Consider the following 14,480-nt stretch of genomic DNA (forward strand, 5'->3'; position numbering starts at 1 on the left):
GGGTTTGAACTTATTTTTTCCATCATTCCCAGTTTATTCCATAATTCCAGAGACCTCAAATCCTCATTTTTGATCCCAAACCTTTGGGTTTTTTGGGATGAGTTTGGCACCAGATCCCATGCTTAAATCCCACTTTTCCATGTTTTTTTTTTCATTTTCCATCATTCCCAGTTTATTCCATAATTCCAGAGACCTCAAATCCTCATTTTTGACCCCAAACCTCTGAGTTCTTGGGTTAAGTTTGGATCCTGAATCCACCAGATCCCGCTGGGATAATCCACAATTAAATCCCACTTTTCCATGAGTTTTGAAATTATTTTCCATCATTCCCAGTTTATTCCATAATTCCAGAGACCTCAAATCCTCATTTTTGACCCCAAACTTTTCCATTCTCAGGATAAATTTGCGCCCCAAATCCACCAGATCCCGCTGGGATAATCCACAATTAAATCCCACTTTTCCATGGGTTTGAACTTATTTTTTCCATCATTCCCGGTTTATTCCATAATTCCAGAGACCTCAAATCCTCATTTTTGACCCCAAACCTCTGAGTTCTTGGGTTAAGTTTGGATCCTGAATCCGCCAGATCCCGCTGGGATAATCCACAATTAAATCCCACTTTTCCATGAGTTTTGAAATTATTTTCCATCATTCCCAGTTTATTCCATAATTCCAGAGACCTCAAATCCTCATTTTTGATCCCAAACCTTTGGGTTTTTTGGGATGAGTTTGGCACCAGATCCCATACTTAAATCCCACTTTTCCATGTTTTTTTTTTCATTTTCCATCATTCCCAGTTTATTCCATAATTCCAGAGACCTCAAATCCTCATTTTTTACCCCAAACTTTTCCATTCTCAGGATAAATTTGCGCCCCAAATCCACCAGATCCCGCTGGGATAATCCACAATTAAATCCCACTTTTCCATGGGTTTGAACTTATTTTTTCCATCATTCCCAGTTTATTCCATAATTCCAGAGACCTCAAATCCTCATTTTTGATCCCAAACCTTTGGGTTTTTTGGGATGAGTTTGGCACCAGATCCCATGCTTAAATCCCACTTTTCCATGTTTGGTTTTTTTTTCCATCATTCCCAGTTTATTCCATAATTCCAGAGACCTCAAATCCTCATTTTTGACCCCAAACTTTTCCATTCTCAGGATAAATTTGCGCCCCAAATCCACCGGATCAATCCCCGCTCAAACCCCTCTTCCCCCACCCCTTTCATTCCCATCATTCCCGCTTTATCCCTCAATTCCCTGCTCCCAAAAAATCCCCAAAAATTCCCAAAATTCCCATTTTTTTTTGGTTTTTTCCCACAGGTGGGGCCCTGCCCTTCGTCAGCCCCGCCCTGGCCGTGCACAAATCGGCCTCGGCCGTGGAGCGGCAGCGCGAATATCTCCTGGATATGATCCCACCCCGCTCCATCCCACAGTCGGCCACGTGGAAATAAAATTCCCGAGGGAGAACTTTTACCAGGCTCTGCCATCCTTTGGGATTTGTTTTTCGTTTCTTTGGAATTTTATTTGGATTTTTTTTTTGTTTTGTTTTGTTTTTTTTTCTACCACAATTCCGTGGAATCTGCTTTAATTCCCAGCTGGAAAAAAAAACGCCCCGAGGCTTTTTAGGATGCGACATCGCCACTCCTCATCCGTCCCTGCCGGGAGAGAAGCGACCGCGTCCGAATCCCGGCTCCGTTGGCTCCCAGATTTTTCATGGAAGCTGGCAGGGAAAAGGAGGAAGAATTCCTTCATTTGTTGTTTATTTTTTGGCTTTTTTCCCTGTTTAGTTTTGGAATTTTTTTGGCACCAGCACAAAACAAGGACTCAGCGATTCCTCTCCCGCCGAACGTTTTTGCCGGGTAAACGCTCCGGAATTCCGGAATTTCGGGGGCGCGGAGAGAGGAATTCCAGCCTCATCCTGCGTTTAGTGAGCCGAGTTCGTGGCTGCTCCTTTTTCCCTGCTCCTCTTCCGGCCGGGAAAGCGGGCGGCTCATCCCGATATTCCCAAAATCCCGACGATTCCGCGCAGAAGGAGAGCTCAAATTCCCGATTCCGCTTGAGAATGGTTCGGTTGTTTTTTTTTTTTTAATCCTTTCGGGAAATCCCAAATCTCGGCTGGAAAGTGGGAATTGCGGGAAATTCCCGCTTTTTTTTTTGCATTCTGGTCGGAATAAACTTCGGAACCGTTGGGAATTTCCAAACCTTGCAGTTACTGAGAGACAAAATCCGCCTCGGTTCTTTCTCATCCCGGGAATTTTGGGGCTTTCCCGACTTTCCCAAAGACTCCAAAGCGAATTTTGGGAATTTTATTTTTTTTTTTTTTTCCTTTGGGAAGGTTGGTTGGGATTTGGTTTTATTTTGGTGGTTTTTTTTTGGGGGGGAGGGAATTTTCTGTTTCCTTTTCTGTTGTTGTTTCGAGGGATATTATTCCACGATTTCTAGGAATTCCAGAAGGGAAGGTCGGGAGCGATTCCCGATTCCCACCGGGAATTCCGGCCCTTCCCTCCGCGATTCCAGTTCTTCCAGGCATCCCCAGCGCCCTCCTGAATCCATTTGGGATGAAGTTTTCCATCTTTTTTTTTGGGAATTCCAGAGGTTTAACCCAAAATCCATCCGGGGCCGGTTTGGTTTCGTTTTTATTTCTCATCCTCTTTTTTTTGTTTGTTTGTTTTTTCCTTGGGCTTCTTCCCGAATTCCAGACGAATCCAAGGGGCAGAATTCCAGGTTTTATTCCAAGTGCTAAGAATTCTTTGGGAAATGTTGGGAATTTTCTCGGGGAAATGATAAATAAATATAATCTAGAGCTCTATATATAAAAATAGGGGAGAAAAAATTCAGGAAAAGCCGGATTTATTTTCTTAGGAATTCCTTCGGGATCGTCCCCCTCGGATCCGAGTGACAAAACCCCTCCCTATTCCCACTTTTCCCAGCTTTTTGATATTTAGGGATTTAGTTTAGTTCAAAAACAACAACAAAAAAAAAAAACCCCACAAAAATTCCTTTTCCAAACCGGGATTTGTTGGATAAAAACCCCCCCCGGAATTCCCACCGGGAATTTGCGGATTTTGGGGCTTTTTTTCCGTCGGGATTCCGAGATTTTGAAGGTGGGAATTGGGTCGGAATTTTGGAATTTGGAGTTTTCATTCCAAGCTTGGATCGGGAGATGCCGACAGGGGGATGACGCGGAATTCCTGAAATTCCGTCGGATTTTATGGAAAATTTCCCGTTCCTTTCCCACATTTGGAATTTTTTGGGAGGATTTTTCCTCTCCTGGTTTTTTTTTCCCAACATTCGGAAAAAATTCCTTAATTCCCCAAAAAATTCCAACAAAATTCCTCCAATTCAAATCCAAATTTATTTTTTTTTTTGGGAACGAGGGAGGGGCGGGAAAACCTTCGTTATTCCCGGTGTTTGGATGATTCCCGAAAAAAAAAAAAAACCGGGAATGAAAGAGGAGCAGACGGATTTAATGGGATTAAAAAAAAACGACGTCAAAAACTTTTTGGATCCCAGGAGAATTCCTTTGGAAATTGGAATTTCAGCCGGCTCTGGATCGTTGAAATAATCGGGAATGTTGGAATTGATGGATAATTCAGGATAAATCCCCAAAAAAATGATTTGGAAGGGGAAGGAAAATCCAGCATGGAACGAGATTGGAAAACCCAAAATCCAACCTGGGATGAGGCTGGAAAAAAGCCAAAATATTTTATGGAATGGGGCTGAAACTCAGAATTCCCACCTGGAATGTGGCTGGAAAAATCCAAATCCAGGCTGGGAAAATCCAAATCCAGGCTGGGAAAATCCAAATCCAGGCTGGGAAAATCCAAATCCAGGCTGGGAAAATCCAAATCCAGGCTGGGAAAATCCAAATCCAGGCTGGGAAAATCCAAATCCAGGCTGGAAAAATCCAAATCCAGGCTGGGAAAATCCAAATTCCCGCCTGGAATGAGGCTGGAAAATCAAATCCAGGCTGGGAAAATCCAAATTCCTGCCTGGAATGCGGCTGAAATTCCAAATCCAGGCTGGAAAAATCCAAATCCAGGCTGGGAAAATCCAAATTCCCGCCTGGAATGCGGCTGAAATTCCAAATCCAGGCTGGAAAAATCCAAATCCAGGCTGGAAAAATCCAAATCCAGGCTGGGAAATTCCAAATCCAGGCTGGGAAAATCCAAATCCAGGCTGGAATGAGGCTGAAATTCCAAATCCAGGCTGGAAAGATCCAAATCCAGGCTGGAAAGATCCAAATCCAGGCTGGAAAAATCCAAATTCCCGCCCGGAATGCGTCTGGAATTCCGAATTCCCGCCCGGAATGCGTCTGGAATTCCAAATTCCCGCCCGGAATGCGTCTGGAATTCCAAATTCCCGCCCGGAATGCGGCTCCTGGGATCCGTCCTGCTTCTGACGTGGTTTTTCCCGGTGGTTCTTGGAATGTTGCCGGGAATTTGGAGGATTCGTTTTATTCCATCCACGTCTCTGCCAAATTCGGGATCCATCCCGGAAAAGATTCCGTGGCGGAATGCCGGAATGGGATTTTCCCTTGGGAATTCCCATTCCTTGTTCCGCTGGGGGTTTTTTTTTGGGGGGGGGATTGGGATGGTTCGGGTTCAAAGTTGTTCCAACTCTTCAATACAAAATTTTCCAAACCTTTTCCCGGTCTCCTTTTTCCAGGGGAAAAAAAAACCAACAAAACTTCACCAAAAAATGGGAAAAACGGGGGGGAAAATTCCCAAAAAACGGAAAATTCCCGTCGTGGAATTGTGGCCTGGAAGGGAAATGTTTGGGAATGGTGGAGGGGGGGGGATTGGGGAACAAATCTCGGATCCCCTTTGGAATTCGGGATCCTCTGAGGGCTTTGGGATCCGTTTTGGGATTCCCAGATTCCAGAGATCTTTGGGATTCCCGAATTCCTGAGGGCTTTTGGATCCCCTTTGGAATTCGGGATTCCCCGAGATCTGCTGGATCACCCTTGGGATTCCCGAATTCCAGGGATTTTTGGGATTCCCAAGTCCTTGAGATCCCTTGGAATTCCCAAATCCCTGAAATCTCTTTGATCCCTTTTGGGATTCCCAAATCCCTGAGATCTCTTGGATCCCCCTTGGAATTCCTGAACTCTCTTGGATCCCCTTTGGGATTCCCGAATTCCTGAGGATTTCTGGATTTCTGTGATCCCTGAGGCCCTTGGATGCCTTTTGGAATTCCCAAATCCCTGAGATCTCTTGGATTTGGGATTCCTGAACCCATTGGAGTTGCTGAATCCCGAGATCTTCGGAATTCCCGAATTCCCGAGATCTCTTGGATCCCCTTTGGAATTCCTGAGATCTCTTGGATCCCCTTTGGGATTCCTGAGATCTCTTGGATCCCCTTTGGGATTCCTGAGATCTCTTGGATCCCCTTTGGAATCCCTGAGATCTCTTGGATCCCCTTTGGAATTCCCGAATCCCTGAGATCTCTGGGATCCCCTTTGGAATTCCTGAGATCTCTTGGATCCCCTTTGTAATTCCCGAATCCCTGAAATCTCTTGGATCCCCTTTGGAGATTCCCAAATCCCTGAGATCTCTTGGATCCCCTTTGGAATTCCCAAATCCCTGAGATCTCTTGGATCCCCTTTGGAATTCCCAACCCCTCAATACTTTAGGAATTCAGGAATCCCTGAAACTCCCAAATTTCCTTCGCCATTCCCAAATCCCTGAGATCTCTTGGATCCCCTTTGGAATTCCCAAATCCCTGAGATCTCTTGGATCCCCTTTGGAATTCCCGAATCCCTGAGATCTCTTGGATCCCCTTTGGAATCCCTGAGATCTCTTGGATCCCCTTTGGAATCCCTGAATTCTCCTGGATCCCCTTTGGGATTCCTGAGATCTCTTGGATCCCCTTTGGGATTCCTGAGATCTCTTGGATCCCCTTTGGAATCCCTGAGATCTCTTGGATCCCCTTTGGAATTCCCGAATCCCTGAGATCTCTGGGATCCCCTTTGGAATTCCCGAATCCCTGAGATCTCTTGGATCCCCTTTGGAATCCCTGAATTCTCCTGGATCCCCTTTGGAATTCCTGAGATCTCTGGGATCCCCTTTGGAATTCCTGAGATCTCTTGGATCCCCTTTGTAATTCCCGAATCCCTGAAATCTCTTGGATCCCCTTTGGAGATTCCCAAATCCCTGAGATCTCTTGGATCCCCTTTGGAATTCCCAAATCCCTGAGATCTCTTGGATCCCCTTTGGAATTCCCAACCCCTCAATACTTTAGGAATTCAGGAATCCCTGAAACTCCCAAATTTCCTTCGCCATTCCCAAATCCCTGAGATCTCTTGGATCCCCTTTGGAATTCCCGAATCCCTGAGATCTCTTGGATCCCCTTTGGAATTCCCAAATCCCTGAGATCTCTTGGATCCCCTTTGGAATTCAGGAATCCCTGAGATCTCTTGGATCCACGGGAACACCACCCAACCCTCAAACTCCCACAAATCCTTCGGGATCCTCTCTTTTCCCGCTCTTCCCGAGCCATTCCAGGGGCAGCTCCGGATCCAGGGGGGTCCCTAAAGCCATAAAATTCCCGCCGGGAATTTGGGAATTCCCAGGAACGCCGCGGATCCCGAGGAAGCGCCGTTGTACTTTTAGATTTTAGCGAGTCGTGAAATAAAGAAATCCCGGGTTTTGATGGGAAAATTCCCGCGGTGGAATTCGGGAGCCGTGTGGGTTTTTTCTGGGATTTCATTCCCGACGGTCGGGGTTTGGAATTTTTTTTGGGGGGGGGGAGGAAAAGTTGGAATTTTTATTTATTTTTATTTTTATTTTTTTTTCCCCTATCTGAGGTTTTTCATCCGTCAGCATTCCCAGAAAAAAAGGAGATTTCCCGGATTTTTGATATTCCCGGGATTCCTGCGCTTGTTGTTCCTTAGGAAAACGGGAAATCCAAAATTCCAGCGGATTCGGGATTTATCCCACGTCTGCTTTTATCCTCATTCCGGGAATTATTCCTTTTCCTCTGCATTCTCCCGTCCAATTATCCCCTTTTTTTTGGGAAAAAATCAGGATCGAATTCCCAAAATTCAATCCCAGATGGAAAAAGTGGGAATTCGGGCTGCAGGAGGGGGTGAAAAGGAGGAAAATCCGGGAGAATTTTGGGAAAAAAAATTCCAAACTTCCCAAATTTTCCCTTTGGGAAAGGAGGGGGAACAAGGGTGGGTTTGGATTTCCTTGGATTTGTTGGGATTTAAAATATTCCGGAATAAATCCCAAAATTTAATAATCCTCATTAATCCCGCCAGCAGAAGGACCCGGAATCGCTAATTAATGACTAATTAATGAGTAATTAATGACTAATTAATGACTAATTAATCCATGATTGTATCGGGATAGGGGGGTTGGAATTGGAACGCCAAAAAACAAACGGAAAAACTCCCGGATCTGCCTCGAATTCCCGGGATTTTGGGGCTCGGGATGAATCCCATGGATCACCCAAAGCCGGATCTGCTCCTTCCCGAGGTTTATTCCCAAAAAAACCCCGGGAAGACGGGAAAAGAAAGCGGAAAAAATCTGGGATTTCTGTGGATTTTCCGTGGGATTTCATGGAGCGCGTTCGGAGGAATTTCCCGGGATTCCGACGGAGCAAATCCATAAATCCAGACTCTTCCTCGTTCCCACCTGGAATTCCTGCTCCACCGCCCTTGGATTTCACCTGAACATTCCAGGAAAACTCACGGAGCCCTTGGATTTCCCTCTGGAAGGAGAAGAGGAAATTCCCAGATTGATTTGGCCCCCGATTCCGGATAAAATCCAAATTCTTGGAGCGTCTTCGGCAGCCGGGGAAGAGCTGCGGCCACGATGGAATTCCCAAATTTCCATGGAATTATCCCGAATTTCCATGGAATTATCCCAGATTCGCACAGAACTATCCCGAATTTCCATGGAATTATCCCGAATTTCCATGGAATTATCCCGAATTCCCACGGGATTGGGAAAAAGAGGGAATCAGGGAATGGATCCCGCTGCGGAGGGACGGGAAAACTCGGGATATTCCATGTTTTCCAGCCCCTTTTCCCGTGGGATTTCCCGGGAATCCTGGGAGCGGATCCCAGATTTCCTGGGGGGATCCCGGGGGTCTCCGAGCCCCCCCCCCCATTGCGGCCCCACCTGGTCCATTGCCCCTTTAAACTCGCGTTGCCCCTTTAAGCGCGCGTTGCCCTTTTAACCGCGCGTTGCCCCTTTAAGCGGCGGCCCCACCCCTCACGTGCCTGCACCACGTGAGTTTCCCGCGCGCGGGAACTGGGCGGGGAGGGAAGGCGGAGCCAGCGCGGCGCCGTGACGTCATCAAGCAGCGCCGCAATGGCGGCGCCCAAGGTGAAGCAGGACATGCCCCCGCCGGGCGGGTACGGCCCCATCGATTACAAGCGGCACCTCCCGCGCCGCGGCCTCTCAGGTGAGCCCGGGGGGAGCCCCGGGGGGAGCCCCGGGGGGCGGCGGGGGGCGGAGCGGGGCCGCTGAGCGCGCTGAGCCCTCCCGGCCCTCAGGGTACAGCCTGTTCGCGCTCGGCGTCGGGAGCCTCCTGCTCGGCTACTGGACCCTGGTGCGCTGGAACCGGCAGAGGAGGTGAGGCCCGGCCCGCGGTCCCGGTTATCCCGGCCTTTATTCCCGGTTATCCCCGGCCTTTATTCCCGGTTATTCCCGGCCCTTATTCCCGGTTATCCCGGCCCTTATTCCCGGTTATTCCCGGCCCTTATTCCCGGTTATCCCGGCCCTTATTCCCGGTTATTCCCGGCCCTTATTCCCGGTTATCCCGGCCCTTATTCCCGGTTATTCCCGGCCTTTATTCCCGGTTATTCCCGGCCTTTATTCCTGGTTATTCCCGGCCTTTATTCCCGGTTATTCCCGGCCTTTATTCCCGGTTATCCCCGGCCTTTATTCCCGGTTATTCCCTGCCCGCGATCCCGGTTATCCCGGCCCTTATTCCCGGTTATTCCCGGCCTTTATTCCCGGTTATCTCCGGCCTTTATTCCCGGTTATCTCCGGCCTTTATTCCCGGCCCTTATTCCCGGTTATTCCGGCCCTTATTCCCGGTTGTTCCCGGTCCTTATTCCCGGTTATTCCCTGCCCGCGATCCCGGTTATTCCCGGCCCTTATTCCCGGTTATCCCCGGCCTTTATTCCCGGTTATTCCGGCCCTTATTCCCGGTTATTCCGGCCTTTATTCCCGGTTATCCCGGCCCTTATTCCCGGTTATTCCGGCCTTTATTCCCGGTTATTCCCGGCCCTTATTCCCGGTTATTCCCGGCCCTTATTCCCGGTTGTTCCCGGCCCTCAGACCCGGTTATTCCCGACCCTTAGTCCCGTTTCTCCCCGTTGTTATTCCCGGTTCTCCCGGCCGTTATTCCCGTTGTTATTCCCGATGTTATTTCCATTGCTATTCCCGATGTTATTCCCGGCTCTGTGTTTTGCTTTTCCCCCGGGACCCCCCCAGCCCTTCCCAGAGCCCTTCCAGGTTTGTCCCAGTGTTCTCCAGACTCTCCCAGTGCCCATTCCCAGTTCCCATTCCCAGTTCCCATTCCCAGTTCCCATTCCCAGTTCCCATTCCCAGTTCCCATTCCCAGTTCCCAGTTCCCAATCCCCCATTCCCAGTTCCCATTCCCAGTTCCCATTCCCAGTTCCCATTCCCAGTTCCCATTCCCAGTTCCCATTCCCAGTTCCCATTCCCAGTTCCCAGTTCCCATTCCCAGTTCCCAGTTCCCATTCCCAGTTCCCAGTTCCCGTTCCCATTCCCAGTTCCCATTCCCAGTTCCCATTCCCAGTTCCCATTCCCAGTTCCCAATCCCCCATTCCCAGTTCCCAATCCCCCATTCCCAGTTCCCATTCCCAGTTCCCATTCCCAATCCCAATCCCCCATTCCCAGTTCCCATTCCCAGTTCCCATTCCCAGTTCCCATTCCCAGTTCCCATTCCCAGTTCCCAATCCCCCATTCCCAGTTCCCATTCCCGTTCCCAATCCCCCATTCCCAGTTCCCATTCCCAGTTCCCAATCCCCCATTCCCGGTTCCCTGCAGGCGGTTGCTGATCGAGGAGCTCGAGGCTCGGATCGCGCTGATGCCGCTGCTGCAGGCGGAGTCCGACCGCAGGTACGGGAATTCCGTGGGATTGGGAATTCCCTTTGGGAACGGGAATTCCCTTTGGGAACGGGAATTCCCTTTGGGAACGGGAATTCCCTTTGGGAACGGGAACTTCCCTTTGGGAACGGGAATTCCCTTTGGGAACGGGAATTCCCTTTGGGAACGGGAACTTCCCTTTGGGAACGGGAATTCCCTTTGGGATTGGGAATTCCCTTTGGGATTGGGAATTCCCTTTGGGATTGGGAATTCCCTTTGGGATTGGGATCCTCCTTTGGGAACGGGAATTCCCTTTGGGATTGGGATCCCCCTTTGGGAACAGGAACTTCCCTTTGGGATCCCCTTTGGGATTGGGATCCCCCCTTTGGGACTGGGAATTCCCTTTGGGATTGGGATCCTCCTTTGGGAACGGGAATTCCCTTTGGGATTGGGAACTTCCCTTTGGGATTGGGATCCCCCTTTGGGAACGGGAATTCCCTTTGGGATCCCCTTTGGGATTGGGATCCCCCTTTGGGATTGGGATCCCCCCTTTGGGATTGGGATCCTCCTTTGGGATTGGGATCCCCCCTTTGGGATTGGGATCCCCCTTTGGGATTGGGATCCCCCCTTTGGGATCCCCTCTGGGATTGGGATCCCTTCCCACGCCCTCTGTCCCACAGAACTCTCCGGATGCTGCGGGAGAACCTGGAGGAGGAGGCCAAGATCATGCGGGACGTTCCCGGCTGGAAGGTTTGGGATTCCCGGTGGGAATTACAGGGGGTGGGGAGGGAGGAGCTTCCCCCTCGGGATCCCGTGGGATCCAACCATCCCAAAGGATCGATGGGATCCGCTCATCCCGAGGCATCCTGAGGGATTTGGTGGGATCCCATCTCTGCAAATCTGGGATCAGCCCAGGCTGGAAGGTTTGGGATTCCTGGGAGGAAAAGGTGCAGGACAGGGGGGGCTGTTCCTCCGGAATCCAGTGGGATCCAGCTCCATCCCCATGGATCCAGCTCCATTTCCACGGGATCCAGCTCCATCCCCATGGATCCAGCTCCATTCCCATGGGATCCAGCTCCATCCCCATGGGATTCAGCCCCTCTGAGATCCCATGGATCCAGCTCCATTCCCATGGATCCAGCTCCATTCCCATGGGATCCAGCTCCATTCCCATGGGATCCAGCTCCATCCCCATGGATCCAGCTCCATTCCCATGGGATCCAGCTCCATCCCCATGGGATCCAGCTCTATCCCCATGGATCCAGCTCCATCCCCATGGATCCAGCTCCATCCCCATGGATCCAGCTCCATCCCCATGGATCCAGCTCCATTCCCATGGGATCCAGCTCCATTCCCATGGATCCAGCTCCATTCCCATGGGATCCAGCTCCATTTCCACGGGATCCAGCTCCATTTCCACGGGATCCAGCTCTATCCCCATGGGATCCAGCTCCATCCCCATGGATCCAGCTCCATCCCCATGGATCCAGCTCCATCCCCATGGATCCAGCTCCATTTCCACGGGATCCAGCTCCATTCCCATGGATCCAGCTCCATTCCCATGGGATCCAGCTCCATCCCCATGGATCCAGCTCCATCCCCATGGATCCAGCTCCATCCCCATGGATCCAGCTCCATTTCCACGGGATCCAGCTCCATTCCCATGGATCCAGCTCCATTCCCATGGATCCAGCTCCATTTCCACGGGATCCAGCTCCATTCCCATGGATCCAGCTCCATCCCCATGGATCCAGCTCCATTCCCATGGGATCCAGCTCTATCCCCATGGGATCCAGCTCCATTCCCATGGATCCAGCTCTATCCCCATGGGATCCAGCTCCATCCCCATGGATCCAGCTCCATCCCCATGGATCCAGCTCCATCCCCATGGATCCAGCTCCATTCCCATGGGATCCAGCTCCATTTCCACGGGATCCAGCTCCATTTCCACGGGATCCAGCTCCATCCCCATGGATCCAGCTCCATTCCCATGGGATCCAGCTCCATCCCCATGGATCCAGCTCCATCCCCATGGATCCAGCTCCATCCCCATGGATCCAGCTCCATTTCCACGGGATCCAGCTCCATTCCCATGGATCCAGCTCCATTCCCATGGATCCAGCTCCATTCCCATGGATCCAGCTCCATCCCCATGGATCCAGCTCCATTTCCACGGGATCCAGCTCCATTCCCATGGATCCAGCTCCATTCCCATGGATCCAGCTCCATTCCCATGGATCCAGCTCCATCCCCTGGGATCCAGCTCCATCCCCATGGATCCAGCTCCATCCCCATGGATCCAGCTCCATTCCCATGGATCCAGCTCCATTCCCATGGGATCCAGCTCCATTCCCACGGGATCCAGCTCCATTCCCACGGGATCCAGCTCCATCCCCATGGGATTCAGCTCCATCCCCATGGATCCAGCTCCATCCCCATGGGATTCAGCTCCATTCCCATGGGATCCAGCTCCATCCCCATGGGATTCAGCCCCTCTGAGATCCCATGGATCCAGCTCCATTCCCATGGGATCCAGCTCCATTCCCATGGATCCAGCTCCATTTCCACGGGATCCAGCTCCATTCCCATGGATCCAGCTCCATCCCCATGGATCCAGCTCCATTCCCACGGGATCCAGCTCCATTCCCATGGATCCAGCTCCATCCCCATGGATCCAGCTCCATCCCCATGGATCCAGCTCCATTCCCACGGGATCCAGCTCCATTCCCATGGATCCAGCTCCATCCCCATGGATCCAGCTCCATTCCCATGGGATTCAGCTCCATTCCCATGGGATCCAGCTCTATCCCTATGGATTCAGCCCCTCTGGGATCCCGTGGGATCCAGCCCCATCCCCACGGATTTGGAACCCCCTGGAAATCCGGGATCACTCCAGCCTGGCACAATCCCTCTGGAATGTGGGACAACCCTTCCCCTCCCCCTCTCTGGGAGCACCAGGGGGGGGCTCCTCCCGCAATTCCCAGCTCTTCCCGAGCCCATTCCCGCTTTTCCAGGTGGGAGAATCCCGTTTCCACACGGATCGCTGGGTGCCCCCGACGCTGGACGAGCTCTACTTCCTGCGGCCCCCGGCCGAGCTGGACCGCGAGAAGTTCGGGCTGCAGAACTACGTCTGAAAATTCCCAAATTCCCAAATCCCTCCTGTCCTGGCCTTTGTCCCGTTCTTTTCCGGCTTTTTCCCAAATTTTCCTCCCTTTTTCCTGTCGCTTTCCGGGCTGTTCTCCCCGGCCCGAGCTCGTTCCAGCTCCTGGTCGTTAAGGATTGATAAATAAATGAGTTAATAAAGAAATCGGATCTTTTTTTGGGGGTTTGGGAAATGCTGCTGGGAATTGGGAAATCCTCTGGGAATTGGGAAATCCTCTGGGAATTGGGAATTCCACTGGGAATTGGGAAATCCTCTGGGAATTGGGAATTCCACTGGGAATTGGGAAATCCTCTGGGAATTGGGAATTCCCCTCTGGAAATTGGGAATTCCCCTCTGGAAATTGGGAATTCCCCTCTGGAAATTGGGAAAACCCCTGGAAATTGGGAACTCCCTGGAAATTGGGAAAACCCCTGGAAATTGGGAACCCCCTCTGGAAATTGGGAAAAACCCTGGAAATTGGGAAATCCCCTCTGGAAATTGGGAAAAACCCTGGAAATTTGGAACTTTGCCTTTAGGGTTGGGATCCCCCTTTGGGATTTGGGAACCACGTGGCTCCTGCACATCCTCCCCTCCCCCCTCCCTGGAATTCGGCAGCTCCCGGGGAATTTTCCTGGGAATGCGGGCTGGGAATCCGGGATGGAGGGAGGGGCCGCGTCCTTGTCCCGTTCCCCGCGTGTCCCCCGGTCCCAGGGGTGCGGATCCTGCTGGAAAAGCTCCGATTCGCGGGGCTCCAACAGCAGAATTCCCGGAGAATTCCCGGGGGTGGGAATCCCGGGCGGAATTCCCGGGAGCGGGGCCGGGCCAGGAGCGGGGCGGGGGCAGCGGAGCCGCCTCCCCCCGGGCGGCACCGCCGAGCACCGGGAGATCCCGGTCATTCCCGAGGGATCCCGGTCATTCCCTGGGAATCCGCTCCTACCGGGGGATCCCGGTCATTCCCTGGGAATCCGCTCCTACCGGGAGATCCCGGTCATTCCCGAGGGATCCCGGTCATTCCCTGGGAATCCGCTCCTACCGGGGGATCCCGGTCATTCCCGAGGGATCCCGGTCATTCCCTGGGAATCCGCTCCTACCGGGGGATCCCGGTCATTCCCGAGGGATCCGCTCCTACCGGACGCTCCTCGGCATTCCCAAGGGATCCGGAGCCGCCGGGTTCGGTCCGACCGGAGGCTCCGAACCGCCGCCGTTCCCAGGGAATCCGCTCCTACCGGGGGATCTCGGTCATTCCCAAGGGATCCGCTCGCACCG

At 51.7% G+C, this 14,480-nt stretch overlaps 2 protein-coding genes across 2 annotated transcripts in view; both read left to right on the forward strand.

Annotated features, from left to right (window-relative positions):
- The window catches only part of GATAD2A (GATA zinc finger domain containing 2A), a 28,923-nt gene extending 24,329 nt beyond the window's left edge, over positions 1-4,594 (forward strand). Inside the window, exon 10 of the mRNA XM_014262453.2 lies at positions 1,323-4,594. Within this exon, the coding sequence (XP_014117928.1) occupies positions 1,323-1,453 (131 nt within the window). The 3' untranslated portion in view covers positions 1,454-4,594. The remainder of the gene's footprint in view (positions 1-1,322) is intronic.
- A 3,668-nt stretch (positions 4,595-8,262) lies between these two features.
- Positions 8,263-13,379, forward strand: NDUFA13 (NADH:ubiquinone oxidoreductase subunit A13). Its single transcript, XM_005533958.3, has 5 exons — positions 8,263-8,417; positions 8,509-8,587; positions 10,034-10,105; positions 10,753-10,822; positions 13,087-13,379. Exons 1-5 carry the CDS (start codon positions 8,324-8,326, stop codon positions 13,204-13,206), a joined length of 435 nt encoding a protein of 144 aa, XP_005534015.1. The 5' UTR covers positions 8,263-8,323; the 3' UTR covers positions 13,207-13,379.
- Positions 13,380-14,480: the final 1,101 nt, after the last annotated feature.

This window comes from Pseudopodoces humilis, chromosome 28, assembly GCF_049639895.1.
Source record: "Pseudopodoces humilis isolate 2021_Gansu_Grassland_sample_001 chromosome 28, ASM4963989v1, whole genome shotgun sequence".
Lineage (NCBI taxonomy): Eukaryota > Metazoa > Chordata > Aves > Passeriformes > Paridae > Pseudopodoces > Pseudopodoces humilis.

Coding starts and splice junctions, on each gene's coding strand:
- NDUFA13 (XM_005533958.3), top strand. CDS start 8,324: ATGGCGGCGCCCAAGGTGAAGCAGGACATGCCCCCGCCGGGCGGGTAC. Junction 10,106..10,752: donor CAGGCGGAGTCCGACCGCAG/GTACGGGAATTC, acceptor TCTGTCCCACAG/AACTCTCCGGATGCTGCGGG. Junction 10,823..13,086: donor GGGACGTTCCCGGCTGGAAG/GTTTGGGATTCC, acceptor CCGCTTTTCCAG/GTGGGAGAATCCCGTTTCCA.